Source organism: Eutrema salsugineum, unplaced genomic scaffold (genome assembly GCF_000478725.1).
Source record: "Eutrema salsugineum unplaced genomic scaffold, Eutsalg1_0 scaffold_1, whole genome shotgun sequence".
Classification (NCBI taxonomy): domain Eukaryota; kingdom Viridiplantae; phylum Streptophyta; class Magnoliopsida; order Brassicales; family Brassicaceae; genus Eutrema; species Eutrema salsugineum.
The window spans coordinates 4,425,200-4,438,919 of NW_006256909.1; the positions used below are offsets into that span (position 1 = coordinate 4,425,200).

General features: G+C 41.3%; 6 protein-coding genes across 8 annotated transcripts; 4 read left to right on the forward strand and 2 right to left on the reverse strand.

Annotated features, from left to right (window-relative positions):
* Positions 1-581: 581 nt before the first annotated feature.
* On the reverse strand, positions 582-1,320 carry LOC18030850 (oligosaccharyltransferase complex subunit ostc). Its single transcript, XM_006412735.2, has one exon. The coding sequence runs from the start codon at positions 1,261-1,263 to the stop codon at positions 733-735; it is 531 nt and encodes a 176-aa protein (XP_006412798.1). The 5' UTR covers positions 1,264-1,320; the 3' UTR covers positions 582-732.
* A 169-nt stretch (positions 1,321-1,489) lies between these two features.
* On the forward strand, positions 1,490-4,442 carry LOC18031116 (protein DECREASED SIZE EXCLUSION LIMIT 1). 2 transcript variants are annotated; one of them, XM_006412736.2, is made up of 13 exons: positions 1,490-1,757; positions 1,847-1,909; positions 1,997-2,068; positions 2,147-2,203; positions 2,291-2,484; positions 2,621-2,679; positions 2,764-2,857; positions 3,033-3,099; positions 3,205-3,287; positions 3,386-3,477; positions 3,567-3,673; positions 3,915-3,978; positions 4,073-4,442. In XM_006412736.2, the coding sequence occupies exons 1-13, from the start codon at positions 1,654-1,656 to the stop codon at positions 4,175-4,177; spliced, it is 1,161 nt and encodes a 386-aa protein (XP_006412799.1). In that variant the 5' UTR covers positions 1,490-1,653; the 3' UTR covers positions 4,178-4,442. The 2 variants fall into 2 exon arrangements, with proteins under 2 accessions (XP_006412799.1, XP_024005423.1); XM_024149655.1 differs by having other exon boundaries at positions 2,639-2,679.
* LOC18031117 (transmembrane protein 230) lies at positions 4,439-5,932 on the forward strand. The gene is made up of 2 exons (XM_006412737.2): positions 4,439-4,845; positions 5,594-5,932. Exons 1-2 carry the CDS (start codon positions 4,656-4,658, stop codon positions 5,713-5,715), a joined length of 312 nt encoding a protein of 103 aa, XP_006412800.1. The 5' UTR covers positions 4,439-4,655; the 3' UTR covers positions 5,716-5,932.
* Positions 5,933-7,942: 2,010 nt separating this feature from the next.
* LOC18031118 (threonine synthase 1, chloroplastic) lies at positions 7,943-9,759 on the forward strand. The gene has a single exon (XM_006412739.2). It carries the CDS (start codon positions 8,015-8,017, stop codon positions 9,608-9,610), a length of 1,596 nt encoding a protein of 531 aa, XP_006412802.1. The 5' UTR covers positions 7,943-8,014; the 3' UTR covers positions 9,611-9,759.
* A 36-nt stretch (positions 9,760-9,795) lies between these two features.
* Positions 9,796-11,564, reverse strand: LOC18031120 (WD repeat-containing protein VIP3). Its single transcript, XM_006412738.2, has 2 exons — positions 11,145-11,564; positions 9,796-10,538 (listed from the first exon to the last, which is right to left on the reverse strand). Exons 1-2 carry the CDS (start codon positions 11,481-11,483, stop codon positions 9,912-9,914), a joined length of 966 nt encoding a protein of 321 aa, XP_006412801.1. The 5' UTR covers positions 11,484-11,564; the 3' UTR covers positions 9,796-9,911.
* A 200-nt stretch (positions 11,565-11,764) lies between these two features.
* Positions 11,765-13,549, forward strand: LOC18031119 (pre-mRNA cleavage factor Im 25 kDa subunit 1). Of its 2 annotated transcripts, XM_006412740.2 has the most exons (7): positions 11,765-12,143; positions 12,232-12,277; positions 12,367-12,460; positions 12,551-12,624; positions 12,715-12,801; positions 12,897-13,007; positions 13,148-13,549. In XM_006412740.2, exons 1-7 carry the CDS (start codon positions 11,959-11,961, stop codon positions 13,217-13,219), a joined length of 669 nt encoding a protein of 222 aa, XP_006412803.1. In that variant the 5' UTR covers positions 11,765-11,958; the 3' UTR covers positions 13,220-13,549. The 2 variants fall into 2 exon arrangements, with proteins under 2 accessions (XP_006412803.1, XP_024005350.1); XM_024149582.1 differs by having other exon boundaries at positions 12,367-12,624.
* Positions 13,550-13,720: the final 171 nt, after the last annotated feature.

The following is a 13,720-nucleotide window of genomic DNA, read 5'->3' on the forward strand; positions in this document are numbered from 1 at the left end:
AAGACAGTAAAGACATTTCAAACTATCAACCATTTACTTAAGCCAGTCAAATGTATAAAGAGTTTGTATATATACAGCGTTCAGATTTCGAACTTCTTATTGTAAATCATGTATTTAAAATTGCAAATAACAGTCTTTCCTTTTATAATTTCCATGCCCTTCTTGATACTTTCAGAGTTTCAGACATTTGTGAAAGTTCAAAGATTTACTTGTAAGAGCAACAAAACAACACCGTCAGTTTCAAGAAGATTTATTATTCTCAGCTTTTTTTTTTTTTGACAGATATATCTAAGGCTTCCAAATGAAGTCTTACTATTGGCTCTTGTAGAACTCAAACAATCACACTCTCTTATCAAATCGTCTAAAAGAATCATGCGTAGTTCATCAGATCAATACCTGAAGCTATGCACAATCCAGCAAACCCAGCTTAAAAAATCTCGACTTTATTGGTAGTGTTATTATGTAATTGTTGTAGAAAACTTCACAGTATCATTTTCAACGCAGGTTTAAAGCTAATCGATGAGAATGATAAATCAAACGCGGATATAGATTTCTAAACATCATCGTCTCAAGATGCTAACATCCAAAGCTAAAATTCCCATTATCAAACAAAATCAGAACCAAGTAGAATCTGGTTACAGTGAGCACATAAGCTTAGAAACACACAAAAAAAGGCACATCTTTTCCAGTGATCGATCCAACTACAGAACCAAGTGAAAGTTGATCTAAACTCTAATGGAGATAACCAGGGATCTTGATCCGGATAAAGAGCATACTCATGACATAAGCGATCACAATGGAGGAGATTCCAGCTGTAGCATAGGATGCTTTGACGCTCTTAGCTCGATTCTTATCAAGTGCCAGATCCAGCATTATGATCCCGATCCCACCGAGCACGAACATGAATCCCGACGAAAGACCTTCAATGATGTACTGCCCATTAACCCGACCCGACATGAACACGACGGGCCTTATCGACCCGGTGATTGGGTCCTGGGTCGACCCGATACCTGGAGGCTCGACAATCACATCGTAGACGAAGCCGGAGACGACCAAGAAGTAGGTGAGGAGAATCAGAGCGAATACGGTCATCGGCGACGGGAGCGTGAACGAAGGGAGCTTGAGACGGAGACGCGGTGGCCGGAGGAAGGAGAAAGGGATGATACGGAGAATGTGGAAGATCGGATCGATCGACGATTCAACAGACGTGTCTGACATGGCGGAGCCGGTGGCTAGGGTTTGCGAATCGGATCTCGGAGCCATTTTCTTCGGATCGTCAGAATAAGCTTCTCCGCTCTCTTACTATCCTTGGGAGGAAGACGAGTATAAGAAGTTTGGCTTGTTTGGAAACTCAGATATTGTTATCCGATAAACGGATATTAATCTCCTTTTTGTAATTTTTCCCTTTCGCACGTTCTGCCATTTTGGAGAAGAAATGAATTGAAACGACGCGTAGTTTTTATCTAGAAAGTAGATCCGAGAGGGAAAACAAACAGCAGACTATTCGTCTTCTTCATCACAAGCTTTCGTAAGTCGTAACTCTTAAAAGACCTAAAAGCAAACAGTTTGATTACATTTCTCGAGCTATTTTCGCGGCAAAATTTACGAGATTTGGAAGGGAATAGTTTGTTTCTGGGTAGAAGCGAAACGGAGATGAGCAAGAGACCGCCGCCTGATCCGGTGGCTGTGCTTAGAGGACACCGTCACTCTGTTATGGACGTTTCGTTCCATCCATCAAAATCTCTGCTTTTCACTGGGTAAATCAATCTTCCTTCACTTGTAATAAATTCGGAATCTTCCATCATTTTTATGTTAATTTGGTGCAAATTGAAGATTTTTTCTCCAGTTCAGCTGATGGAGAGTTGAGGATTTGGGATACCATTCAGCATCGTGCAGTTTCTTCTGCGTGGTTTGTGATTTTGATTTTAAAATTCCTTTCTTTTTTGTTTTGATAATGAAGTAGCATTCATTCATTGTTTCGTTTTGGATTTTGTAGGGCTCATAGTAGAGCAAATGGGGTTTTAGCTGTAGCAGCTAGTCCGAGGTTAGGAGAAAACAAGATTATCAGGTAAACATAAGCAATCATGCGCTTCATAAATCAATCTATTTCCAGAAAATTTGAACCACTTTACTGTCATGGTTATAGCCAGGGCAGAGATGGAACTGTCAAGTGTTGGGATATTGAAGATGGTGGTCTATCAAGGTGGATATGATTTTCCCTTTTTTCAAATGTTTATGCATTCGTTGCTATCTAAACTATAACCACTGATTCTCGTGACATGCTTGGCAGGGATCCATTACTTGTACTCAATACAAGCGCCTATCATTTTTGCAAGTTCTCTCTTGTTAAGAAGCCTAAGACTTCTTTCGAAGAAGCTCAAGGTCGCTCCAAGAATTGCGATGAGCAGGCTTATGGAGACACGCGTAATGTTCAATGTACAGATGATAGTGAGGGATCTGTGGGGGATTCTGCTGCGCTTCAGGGTATGTTTTACTTGAGTTGTCTAATTTTTTTTTTTGTTCTGCTCATGGTTTCGGACTGGATTGATTCAGTGCAATATTTCAAAGTTAAAAATGTAAGATCATAAATATTTTCTCAAGGTTACATTGTCAATAACAGATGAAGATCATGCTGAAGGTACCACTTATGTAGCAGTAGCAGGGGAGCAACCTAACGAGGTAACTAGAAACCCATATGATTCTTTCTTTTGGACCAAAACCTACAGTTTGGTTTTCAGTTTTGAATTTGATTTATACGTAAAGGTAGAGATATGGGATTTCAATAGCGGAGACAAGGTCATACAGCTTCCGCAAGCTAGCCCTGACGAATCCCCCAGTGCTTCTACCAGAGAAAGAGGTAAGCTCCTACTGTTTTCTCTATGAGATCCTTCATATGCACATTTCTTGTTAACCTTGTTTTTTTTTACTTACATCAGTAAAATTGTGTCAGCTAAAAAGAGCTTCATCAATTCATTCACCTTTGAACTTTGCTTGTAATACTCTCACCTGATGATATGTTGGATCATCTGCAGGAATGTGTATGGCTGTTCAATTATATTGCCCTCCTGAATCGCAGGGTTTCTTAAATGTCTTGGCTGGGTATGCTTTCTTTCCGAAGCTTTTTTCCATCAATCGAGAGAGATAAAACCCTGGATTTGCAATGCTTTCTTTATATTATGGGTGGTTAATTCCAAACTTGTGTAGTTATGAGGATGGTTCCATGCTGCTTTGGGATACACGCAATGCTAAGATTCCTCTAACAAGTGTTAGGTTTCACTCAGAGCCAGGTCTTATTCCCATCCTCTCTATTCAATTTTTTTTTGTCTTATACTTTGTTCATGCTCTTTGAAATTCCCGCATTACTTATTTTGTCTTCTTTATGCAGTTTTAAGTCTTTGCGTTGCATCATCATGTGATGGAGGAATCTCAGGAGGAGCAGATGATAAGATTGTGATGTATAATCTCAACCATTCAACTGTAAGGAGAGGATGCACTTGTGTGATCGCTGTATAGTTATAGTTTGTCTGATGCTGAATTCTATAACTTTTTCCTTTTCTTTCAAATAGGGTTCTTGTACCTTGAGGAAAGAGATTATATTGGATAGGCCAGGCGTATCGGGCACCTCAATTCGACCCGATGGGAAAGTTGCAGCCACGGCTGGTTGGGACCACAGGTTAACATTCGTTTCTTTTAGTTCTAAACTCTGTTTGATGATCTGCTTCATGTTTTTCCAATGTAAATAAAGAAAGTAAAGATTCATTTAGTCTCACATGTTATACAGTGGAAATAGCTTTGCTCTTAAACTCACCTTTTGTAAATAAAACTGTTGATGCATATGATATTGTTCTTGTCCTTTCCATCGATATTTTGACTAGTTTTAACCAATACATGTTTGTTACATATTTGGAAAACAGAGTAAGGGTGTACAATTACCGAAAAGGAAATGCACTAGCGATACTTAAGTACCACCGAACAACGGTATGTGAATATTTCTCAACCTTTTACTAGCTGGAGACAAATTGCTTTTTTCTTGAATTTTTGTATTTTTATGCTTTCATGTGTTTGTTTGCAGTGCAACGCCGTGTCCTACTCTCCAGACTGTGAGCTAATGGCATCTGCGTCTGAGGATTCAACTGTTGCTCTCTGGAAACTCTATCCTCCTCACAAATCTCTCTGATCTATATGTTTCGGTTTGGTTCGATTTCTTGACATGAGTCTCTTGAATTTGTAAATATGCTATGTCATCATCAAAAGAAGAAATGAATATTAGAGAGGTGTGACCGAGTTGTATTTAAGCACCTTGTTTTCTACATTTTCACATTAGAATTCTCTTTTGGGTTCCCCTGAAGATAGACTCGCACGTACTGTCGTTTTCTGAGAGGAAAAAAAACAATGAAAACGACGAGTAGTTTCCATCTAAATAATAAATCCGGCACGATACTGTACGTTGAGTAGATTTCACGACAAATGAAATTACACCAAACTATACATCCGTCTCCGTCACAAGAGAGACTCTCAATAACTTCTGAAGACTAAAAGCGAACAGTTTGATTTCATTTCGCGAGCTTCGAATATTCCGCTTTTCACGCTGATTTCGACGTCATTCTGGTTTCTTCTAGATCGGTGCCCATTGATCTCGATCCGGAGCTGTGTAAATGGCGTACGTCGACCATGCGTTCTCGATATCGGACGAGGACATCATGATTGAGACTTCATACACCGTCAATAACCGACCGCCGGTGAAGGAGATCGCACTCGCGGTGGCTCTCCTCGTGTTCGGAACCCTGGGAATTGTCTCCGGCTTCTTCATGGCGTACAATCGAGTTGGCGGTGATCGAGGCCACGGTGCGATTTCTTGTCTTTGTTGCTAATTTTTTTTTAATCTAGTCTAGGTTGTAGAAATTGGAAATGGACCTTTTTATACTTGTGTTCCTCTTATTATGTAAGGTTTAGTAGTTGTTAACAAGAACGTAGTTTGGTAGATTTGGAAAGAAATGATCGATTTCAGCTAGATTGTTTTAGGAAATATTTAGATTTGAGGAATCTATACCAGAATCTAGGTGATTAAGATGATAGAGAGATTGCAAGTGTGTAATTTAGTTTCGGTTTTGGCCTTCTGCTCTCTGTTTTCTAGATAAGATTTGGATGAATACAGAAAGCTTTGCCAAAGGCATGCGATTTGATTTCATTCTGAGATTCGGAAGAACTTGTATTGTATATGATTTATTCTAAGCTTCTCTATAATAGAGCGAAAAATCATAAAAGTTCATACATTTCAGTCTGGAATGATTTTCCAAATTGAGAAATTCTTATATCAACCTTGTTAAAAACCTGTGCTTGTAAACAACATGAGTAATTTGCTCTTCTCTGGCTTATAACTCTACAAGGTCATTGATGCTTTTGACGCATCTCCAACTCATTGATGCTCTGCAAAGTATCTGCATCATACTAAACGTGATTTGATTTTTTTTTTTCTCATTATTGCATCAAAATTCTGACATTCCTAGTTTGCCATATGTGATATGGGCATGAGCTCAGGTAATGATGGATTCATTCTCTGTTTGATTTTTTCCCTTTTAATGGTGAAACACAGGGATTTTCTTCATCGTCCTCGGGTGTCTTCTGTTCATCCCGGGGTTTTACTATACGCGGATCGCATATTACGCTTACAAAGGATACAAAGGTTTCTCATTCTCAAACATACCGCCAGTTTAGTCCTTTTTTTTTAATCTCTCCTACTCAGTGTATAGAGATGTTTTATTGCCTTAAAGCAATTACCGGCTTGTTTACTCTTTAGTGTAGTTTTACAGGAGTTGAGTCCATACTTAATAGTTAACATATATAAATATCCCTTCTTGCTTCTAGTTTTCTTGTTAAATAATTGTGAGTCTGTGAATTGTCCGGATTTAATATTTACATTTCTATCTATCTATACACCCGGTTCAGAAAGAGAGTTGTTTGTAAAAGATTTCCAAATTCGAACCAAGTAATATGGGATACTTAGAGTATTCGCATGTTGATCTCAAGTGTAAAATCAGATGCAGCTTGGTTTTGGGAACTAATTTCTCCATCCTAAACTGGACATTGGGAGTGATCTATTTCTAACTAATTTCACCATCCAAATTTAAATCCGAATAATGCATATTATATTGTGAATAAAAACGCTATATTTAGATGTGATATATCAAGGGCTGCGTTGGGTGGTTGGAGATGGCCGTACGATTAACTTTTGGACAGATAAATGGCTATTTGAGCGACCGTTGCAAGAGATACTAGTAGCACCATTGCCGTATGGGTTTGAGAGGGTGAAGGCTCGGGACTTGTGGATCGAAGGGAGGGGATGGGATTTGACCAGAATTATGCCGTTTCTTGACCCAGAAAAGAGTCTAGACTTAGCATCGGTTGTCTTGGATACGATGTCGGGGGCTAGAGACCGGATGTCGTGGGGAGAGACGGCGGATGGAAAGTTCACGGTGGCATCGGCATATGCTTTGTTAACTCGTGATGCAGGCCCGAGACAAGATATGGAAGCGTTTTATAAGAGAGTGTGGAGGGTAATGGCACCGGAAAGAGTTAGAGTCTTTCTTTGGCTAGCTGGTAATCAAGCGATTATGACGAATCAAGAGCGGTATAGGAGACACTTGGCTGATACGGAAGTTTGCCCGGTGTGTAAGGGAGGTGTGGAATCTATCTTACATATTCTCCGTGATTGTCCGGCGATGGAAGGAATATGGAATCGTCTGGTTCCGGCTAGGAAAAGAGGAGCTTTTTTCACAAAGTCTTTACTTGAATGGATGTTTGCGAATTTAGGAGATGGTGAGGTTATTATGGGAGTTCCGTGGGCCACTATGTTCTCGATAGCAGCTTGGTGGGGTTGGAAATGGAGGTGTGGAAATATTTTTGGGGAAAATCGAAGGTGTAGAGATCGAGTTCGTTTTATTAAGGAGGCGTCGAAAGAGGTTGCAGATGCGAATGAGGAGTTAGCAATAAACCAAGGGCGGGGCATGATGGTGGCTCGGATGATCAAATGGGTAGCTCCGGAGATGGGTTGGATTAAGTTGAATACTGATGGCGCTTCGAGAGGGAATCCGGGTCTTGCGACTGCGGGTGGCGTGTTACGGGATTGGCAAGGAGGATGGTGTGGCGGATTTGCTCTTAATATTGGGAGATGTTCGGCACCGCTAGCAGAGTTATGGGGTGTCTATTATGGGCTTGTGATCGCGTGGGAACGGAAGTACACGAGAGTAAAGCTCGAAGTAGATTCTGGTGGTACGTTTTCTTACGACAGGGATTTGTGAATCGCATCCCCTGTCATTCCTAGTACGTTTGTGCTATAGCTTTCTATCGAGGAGCTGGATAGTTCGGGTGGTTTATGTGTATAAGGAGGCTAATCGTCTTACTACCGACGGATTAGCTAACTATGCTTTTTCTTTACCTTTAGGTTTTCATGCTTTGTTTTTAGCTCCTTTAGAGGTGGAATTGATTTCAAGAGAGGATGTTGTTGGACATTCTCAATTGAGACAAATTCGTATGTAATGGTTTTTTGATTTATTAGTAAAATTCGGGAGAGAAATCTCCCGATCATTCACCAAAAAAAAAACGCTATTTTTAGGAATTGGGAGTGAACTATTTCTAACTTTATATGTTTCACCTTTTCTTCTTAAGCATATTGTATGTACTTTATTAACCAGAAAAAAACAAACGTGACAGATATAAAAAAGAAATCTGGATATTTGAAATGGTTGATGGGGCCAAGAATCTCTACGTCCATCTGTTAGATGTTTTTGTTGTCTTTTGTTGACGCCGTCCATATGTTAGATTTTTTGTTGTTGACGGTGTCCTATCTGTTTAGAGATACCTAAATGCTTAAACCTTATGCCCGGTTCTACAACATTTCCGGTTTAATATTTTAATCACATTAATACTGTAATCTGAATTTAGTCATCTCTTTCTCTCTCCCCCGTGTCCCCTCAAAATCCTCAGCCGCATCTCACTTCTCTTTCTATCTCTAAAAATGGCTTCCTCTTCTCTCTTCAATGCCTCTGTTTCTTCCCTCAACCCTAAACATGACCCCATCCGCCGCCGCCACCACTCTACCGCTCTCCTCCGCCACCGTCCCGTCGTCGTCTCCTGTACCTCCTCCGCGAAAACCGCAGATGGAAACAACAACACCACTCCAATCGAGACTGTCGTCAAGCCTCGCCGTACCGAGGATAACATTCGTGATGAGGCTCGTCGCCATCGTTCCACCGCCGTGAATCCTTTCTCAGCCAGGTATGTTCCTTTCAACGCGGCGCCTGGATCCACCGAGCACTACTCTCTCGACGAGATCGTTTACCGCAGCCGCTCCGGTGGCCTGCTCGATGTCGAGCACGATATGGAGGCTTTGAAGCGATTCGACGGTGCGTACTGGCGAGATCTCTTCGATTCGCGAGTCGGTAAAAGCACTTGGCCGTATGGGTCCGGTGTATGGTCGAAGAAGGAGTGGGTTCTTCCCGAGATCGATGACGACGACATCGTCTCTGCCTTCGAAGGAAACTCGAATCTGTTCTGGGCGGAGAGGTTTGGCAAAAAGTTTCTCGGAATGAATGATCTGTGGGTGAAACACTGTGGGATTAGCCATACCGGAAGTTTCAAGGATCTCGGAATGACAGTTTTGGTCAGCCAAGTTAACCGCCTGAGAAAGATGGAACGACCTGTGGTCGGCGTCGGATGTGCTTCCACCGGAGACACATCCGCTGCTCTCTCTGCTTACTGCGCCGCCGCTGGAATCCCATCGATCGTCTTCTTGCCGGCGAACAAGATCTCAATGGCTCAGCTGGTTCAGCCGATTGCTAACGGTGCGTTTGTTCTGAGCATTGACACTGATTTCGATGGGTGCATGAAGCTGATTAGAGAGATAACATCGGAATTGCCGATTTACTTGGCCAATTCGTTGAATAGTCTGAGGTTAGAAGGGCAGAAAACTGCAGCTATAGAGATTCTGCAGCAGTTTGATTGGCAAGTTCCAGATTGGGTGATTGTTCCTGGAGGCAATCTCGGAAACATTTACGCCTTTTACAAAGGATTCAAGATGTGTCAAGAACTGGGTCTCGTCGATAGGATCCCGAGGATGGTCTGTGCACAAGCAGCCAATGCTAATCCTCTTTACTTGCACTACAAGTCTGGTTGGAAGGACTTCAAGCCCATGACCGCAAGTACCACTTTTGCCTCTGCGATTCAGATCGGTGACCCTGTCTCCATCGATAGAGCTGTGTACGCTCTCAAGAAGTGCAACGGGATTGTTGAAGAAGCCACGGAGGAGGAGCTTATGGACGCGATGGCTCAAGCTGATTCGACCGGAATGTTTATCTGTCCACATACAGGTGTGGCATTAACCGCTCTGTTCAAGCTGAGGAACCAAGGAGTGATTGCACCGACTGATAGAACCGTGGTTGTGAGTACTGCTCATGGGTTGAAGTTTACTCAGTCTAAGATAGATTATCACTCCAAGGCCATCCCTGACATGGCTTGCAGATTCTCCAATCCTCCTGTTGAAGTCAAAGCAGATTTCGGAGCTGTCATGGATGTTCTTAAGAGTTACTTAGGAAGTCAGACACTTAGGTCATGAGAAACAGACCATTTTCTTTTCTTTTTTGAAAACTTTTAGACGGTTGTTTGTGTACTCTTCAATGCTCCTCTCTCTGTGATCTTTACGTTTCTCGGTTTTTCCAATAAGGTGTAACGCAAAGTTTGAACCATTTTTTTTCTCTTTTTTAATGTGAGCGTTTATATAAAAGTCACCAGTCAAAAATCTTGTAGCCACAAAAACCTGTTGCAAATTACATTGTTACAACTAGTGTATACATAGAATCCTCGAAATCTAGAGCGTCTTGGAGAATGCATAAAATAAAATAAAAATTAGAGGTTTTTCATGAGTAATCATAGAGCGATACACTCTTGTCATCAGAGACACTAGCGAGCCTACCAGCTCGGACACCAGTTCCACCAGGTGGTCTAAACGCTACAGACCAAACCTGGTCATTGTGATTGCTCATTGTCTGAATGGCCGCTCTCATTTTAAGATCCCAAAGCCTCACAGTTCTATCGCTTGAGCCCGTCGCTATAGCTCCACCGTCTGGGCTAGCATCGACGCTTAGCACCCAGCTCGTGTGCCCTGACATGGACCCCAGCAACGTTTTCCCTTCTGCGTCGTGCATGTTCACATGCCCATCATCTGATCCAGAGAAGAGGATTCTCGGGTCTACAGGGGAGAACACAAGTGACCTTACAGGCATGTTGTGACCTTCTAGCTGGTGAAGAAGCTTTGAGCGTTCAACATCAAAGACACAGATCGTGCCATCCATTGAACCACAAGCAAGCCGTTTCCCATTAGGAGACCATGCCACTGAGAGAACGAATTTCTTGCTGCTAGTTTTATCAGAAGGTTTTGGTGCTTCTGGACGTGGGATTGATAGTGTTGAGACTAATCTCCAGCTTGCAGTGTCCCAAAGCTTGACCGAGGCACTACTTCCACCTGCAACAGCAAGGATTGTACCCTTGGAACACGTAAATAGATCTGTTAGCACTTCGCAGCAGAGCATTATTCTGAAGAGTGATGTTGAAATCATGTAAAACAGCTTAGAAGCAACTAAAAGCTCCACTACAAAGTAATCCCTAAGCAGTAGATCAGTATCTTGACAATAAGGTATTTCTAGATCCAACCGATAGGTTACAGTAGTCTACTCGACAATGACTATAGCCAAGAATGTATTGAAGTACGTTATCAGTGAAAACAAAGTCAGGGCTGATACTAAAAATAACGGCGAGAAGCAACAGCTTACCAAATCAAGATGTTTCACCAAAGTTGTAATAAAGCAATAACAGATATTATGCTATTAAGTTGATCTAGGCCGATTTCGGAACACAATAGTTGACAACACGGGATGACAACAGTCAACGCCCCTATCTGATTTGAGCCACAGATTCAAACGATGCTCAACAATTCCAATAAGTTTCTAAGCATTGTTCTATAATTGCATCCAAGTAGTGAAATTCCCTGAAGCAACCAAATTTCTTCCACCATAAAGCAACCCAAATCCTTCAAAACCCTCAAAACGGAGACAAAATTATTCAATTTTAGAGATTCAGAGCAAATCAATTACCTTCGGTTCAAATTGCATCCCCCAAACCTCAGAAGGAGGAGCTTCCAGAACAGCAATGGTAGCATTAGTGTCAACATCAAAGACGCGGACGAAGCTATCGAGCGAAGAAGATGCCGCAATTATCCCTGAAGGATGCGCCGCCACAGCTGCTACTCCCAATGAGTGTCCGGTATTAGTCCGCACAAGATCCAGCTCGTCCGCTCGCCATAGCTTCACCGTCTCGTCGAGAGATCCAGTCAGAAGTAACGCCGGTCGATCTTCAGTCGCCGGAACCCACGTCGCCGCCCAAACTGAATCTTCATGTGCGTTCTCGATCGATTTCAGACCTGCGAGTTTCATCTTTTTTCCCTTTTAGGTTTTTACTGTGTTTCAAAGTGAACAAGAAGAAGCAAAAGACCCAAATTTGAAAGAGTGACTCTCTCTGATTCTCTTGTCACCCTAACACCGTTTCGTTATTTAGTTAGAAAATGGAAACTTGCGTCGTTTTTAGCAGCTGGAATCAATAGATTATTAAAACATCCTGCCGTTTCTTTGTCATTACTATAGGCCCATTAATATCGTAAGAGGCCCAACATCGATCTCCACTTAACTTTCTTCCTTCTCACTCACTCTCCCGCCGGCGTCAGCTAATTAGCACCGTTTAGCGGAGAAGAAATCTCTGGAGCCGCCACGTATCACTGATTCTACTACGACACCATCGCTTTCGCTTCTTCACTGTTCTTCCTACTTCTGTCTTCGTGATTCTTCTGTTATTAAATTTATAATAGATCGCGATCGCTTTTAGCTCTCTGTCTTTGGATTTTACCGGGGAAAGATGGGTGAAGAAGCTCGAGTTTTAGATATGGAGACCAGCGAAGAGAACGCGACGAGACGAAACCATCTCGTTAATGACTTGATAGTCGATTTATACCCGCTTAGCAGCTACTACTTCGGTTCGCGAGACGCTCTTCGCGTCAAGGACGAGAATATCTCTGATCGTGTCGACAGATTGAAATCGAAGTAATTCTAGTTTTCGAATGATTTTGATCATCTGGGTTTTTATCTTTTTGTTATTATGTAGCTAAATTTTACTTCTTTTCTCATGAAGTTACGCTGCTCATGGACTGAGGACTTGCGTTGAAGCTGTTCTTCTGGTAATTTTAAGATTGATAGCAAAATTAGGGATTTTGGAAAATTTACAGAGAAAAAATGGGTTGTAACATTTAATGTTGAGATACATCAGGTAGAGTTGTTCAAGCATCCTCATGCTTTGCTTCTTCAATATAGAAACTCCATCTTCAAGCTTCCTGGTGGTCGTTTGAGACCTGGAGAATCAGGTTTACTTTACTGTTCCGTAACCTCTTTATGCATCAATTCTCTGTCTCAAATCTCAGCGCTAAAAACCAAATTTCTCCTTAACCTATTAGATATTGAAGGTCTGAAACGCAAACTAGCATCAAAGCTTTCGATTAACGAAAATGTCGTTGTTCCGGGTTCGGAGGTAGGAACTATGGATTCTTGTCTTTAGTGGTTTCTTCTGATTGTTGCTACTGGTTTAAGAATTGGCTCTCTAATTACAAAATTGTTGTAGGTAGGAGAATGCATTGGAATGTGGTGGAGACCCAACTTTGAGTCATTGATGTACCCTTTCTTGCCACCCAATGTGAAACACCCAAAGGTTAGCTAATTCCACTTCCATGGTTATAAAACTTGAGACTTTTGAAGATTTATGCAAATACTTGAAGCTCTTCTCTATCCTCATTGTTTGTTCAGGAATGCACAAAGCTTTTTCTTGTGAGACTACCGGTAAATCAACAGTTTGTCGTGCCTAAAAACTTTAAACTCCTCGCTGTTCCGTTGTGCCAAATCCATGAAAATGAGAAGGTATGTAGTATCCTACTTGCATTTTCCTTACCTAGTCGTGAAATTTGAAGCGATGTTTCTTGTAAAACTAATAGAATCAGTCAATCAAGCCGCCGTGTTGTATACATCAACGATATTGATGTTTCGTTCATGCGTTGCAGACTTATGGGCCGATCATATCGCAAATTCCCAAGCTTCTTTCGAGGTTCTCTTTCAACATGATGGAGTTATGAACAAACGTCGTGATCATTGCCTCTCTAGTATCTCTTGTCTCGCGATCTCGAATTTGCGACGAGATTATATTGTTTGGTGAAATCCGTTTTTAGGCCTCTGCGACGATATAATGTATATATGTACGGATGTGGTAAAAGCTTGTTCTTGTTGATTAGAGAATAGACATGAATTATAATGATAGTGGTGTTAATTGATAGATAGATTTACTCGAAACGATTTTTCTTTATGCGTTTGATTGTATTGTAAGTGTAATTGAATTTATACATGTGTAAACAAATAGAGATATGTATGGGTTATTTGTATTTTCTTATAAATAAAGGTATAAGAACATAACAGTGTTTGCGTTTGAGGATTATGAATTTATGTTATATGCAAATAATGTAATTTGATAAAAAAAAATAAAAATGAAATGCTGTAATGTAATCTCATCAATGCTAGTGTCAGTTTTGCGTTTGCGTTTTGCGTTTTCCAAGTACATAGTGTGATAGTATTGTATCATG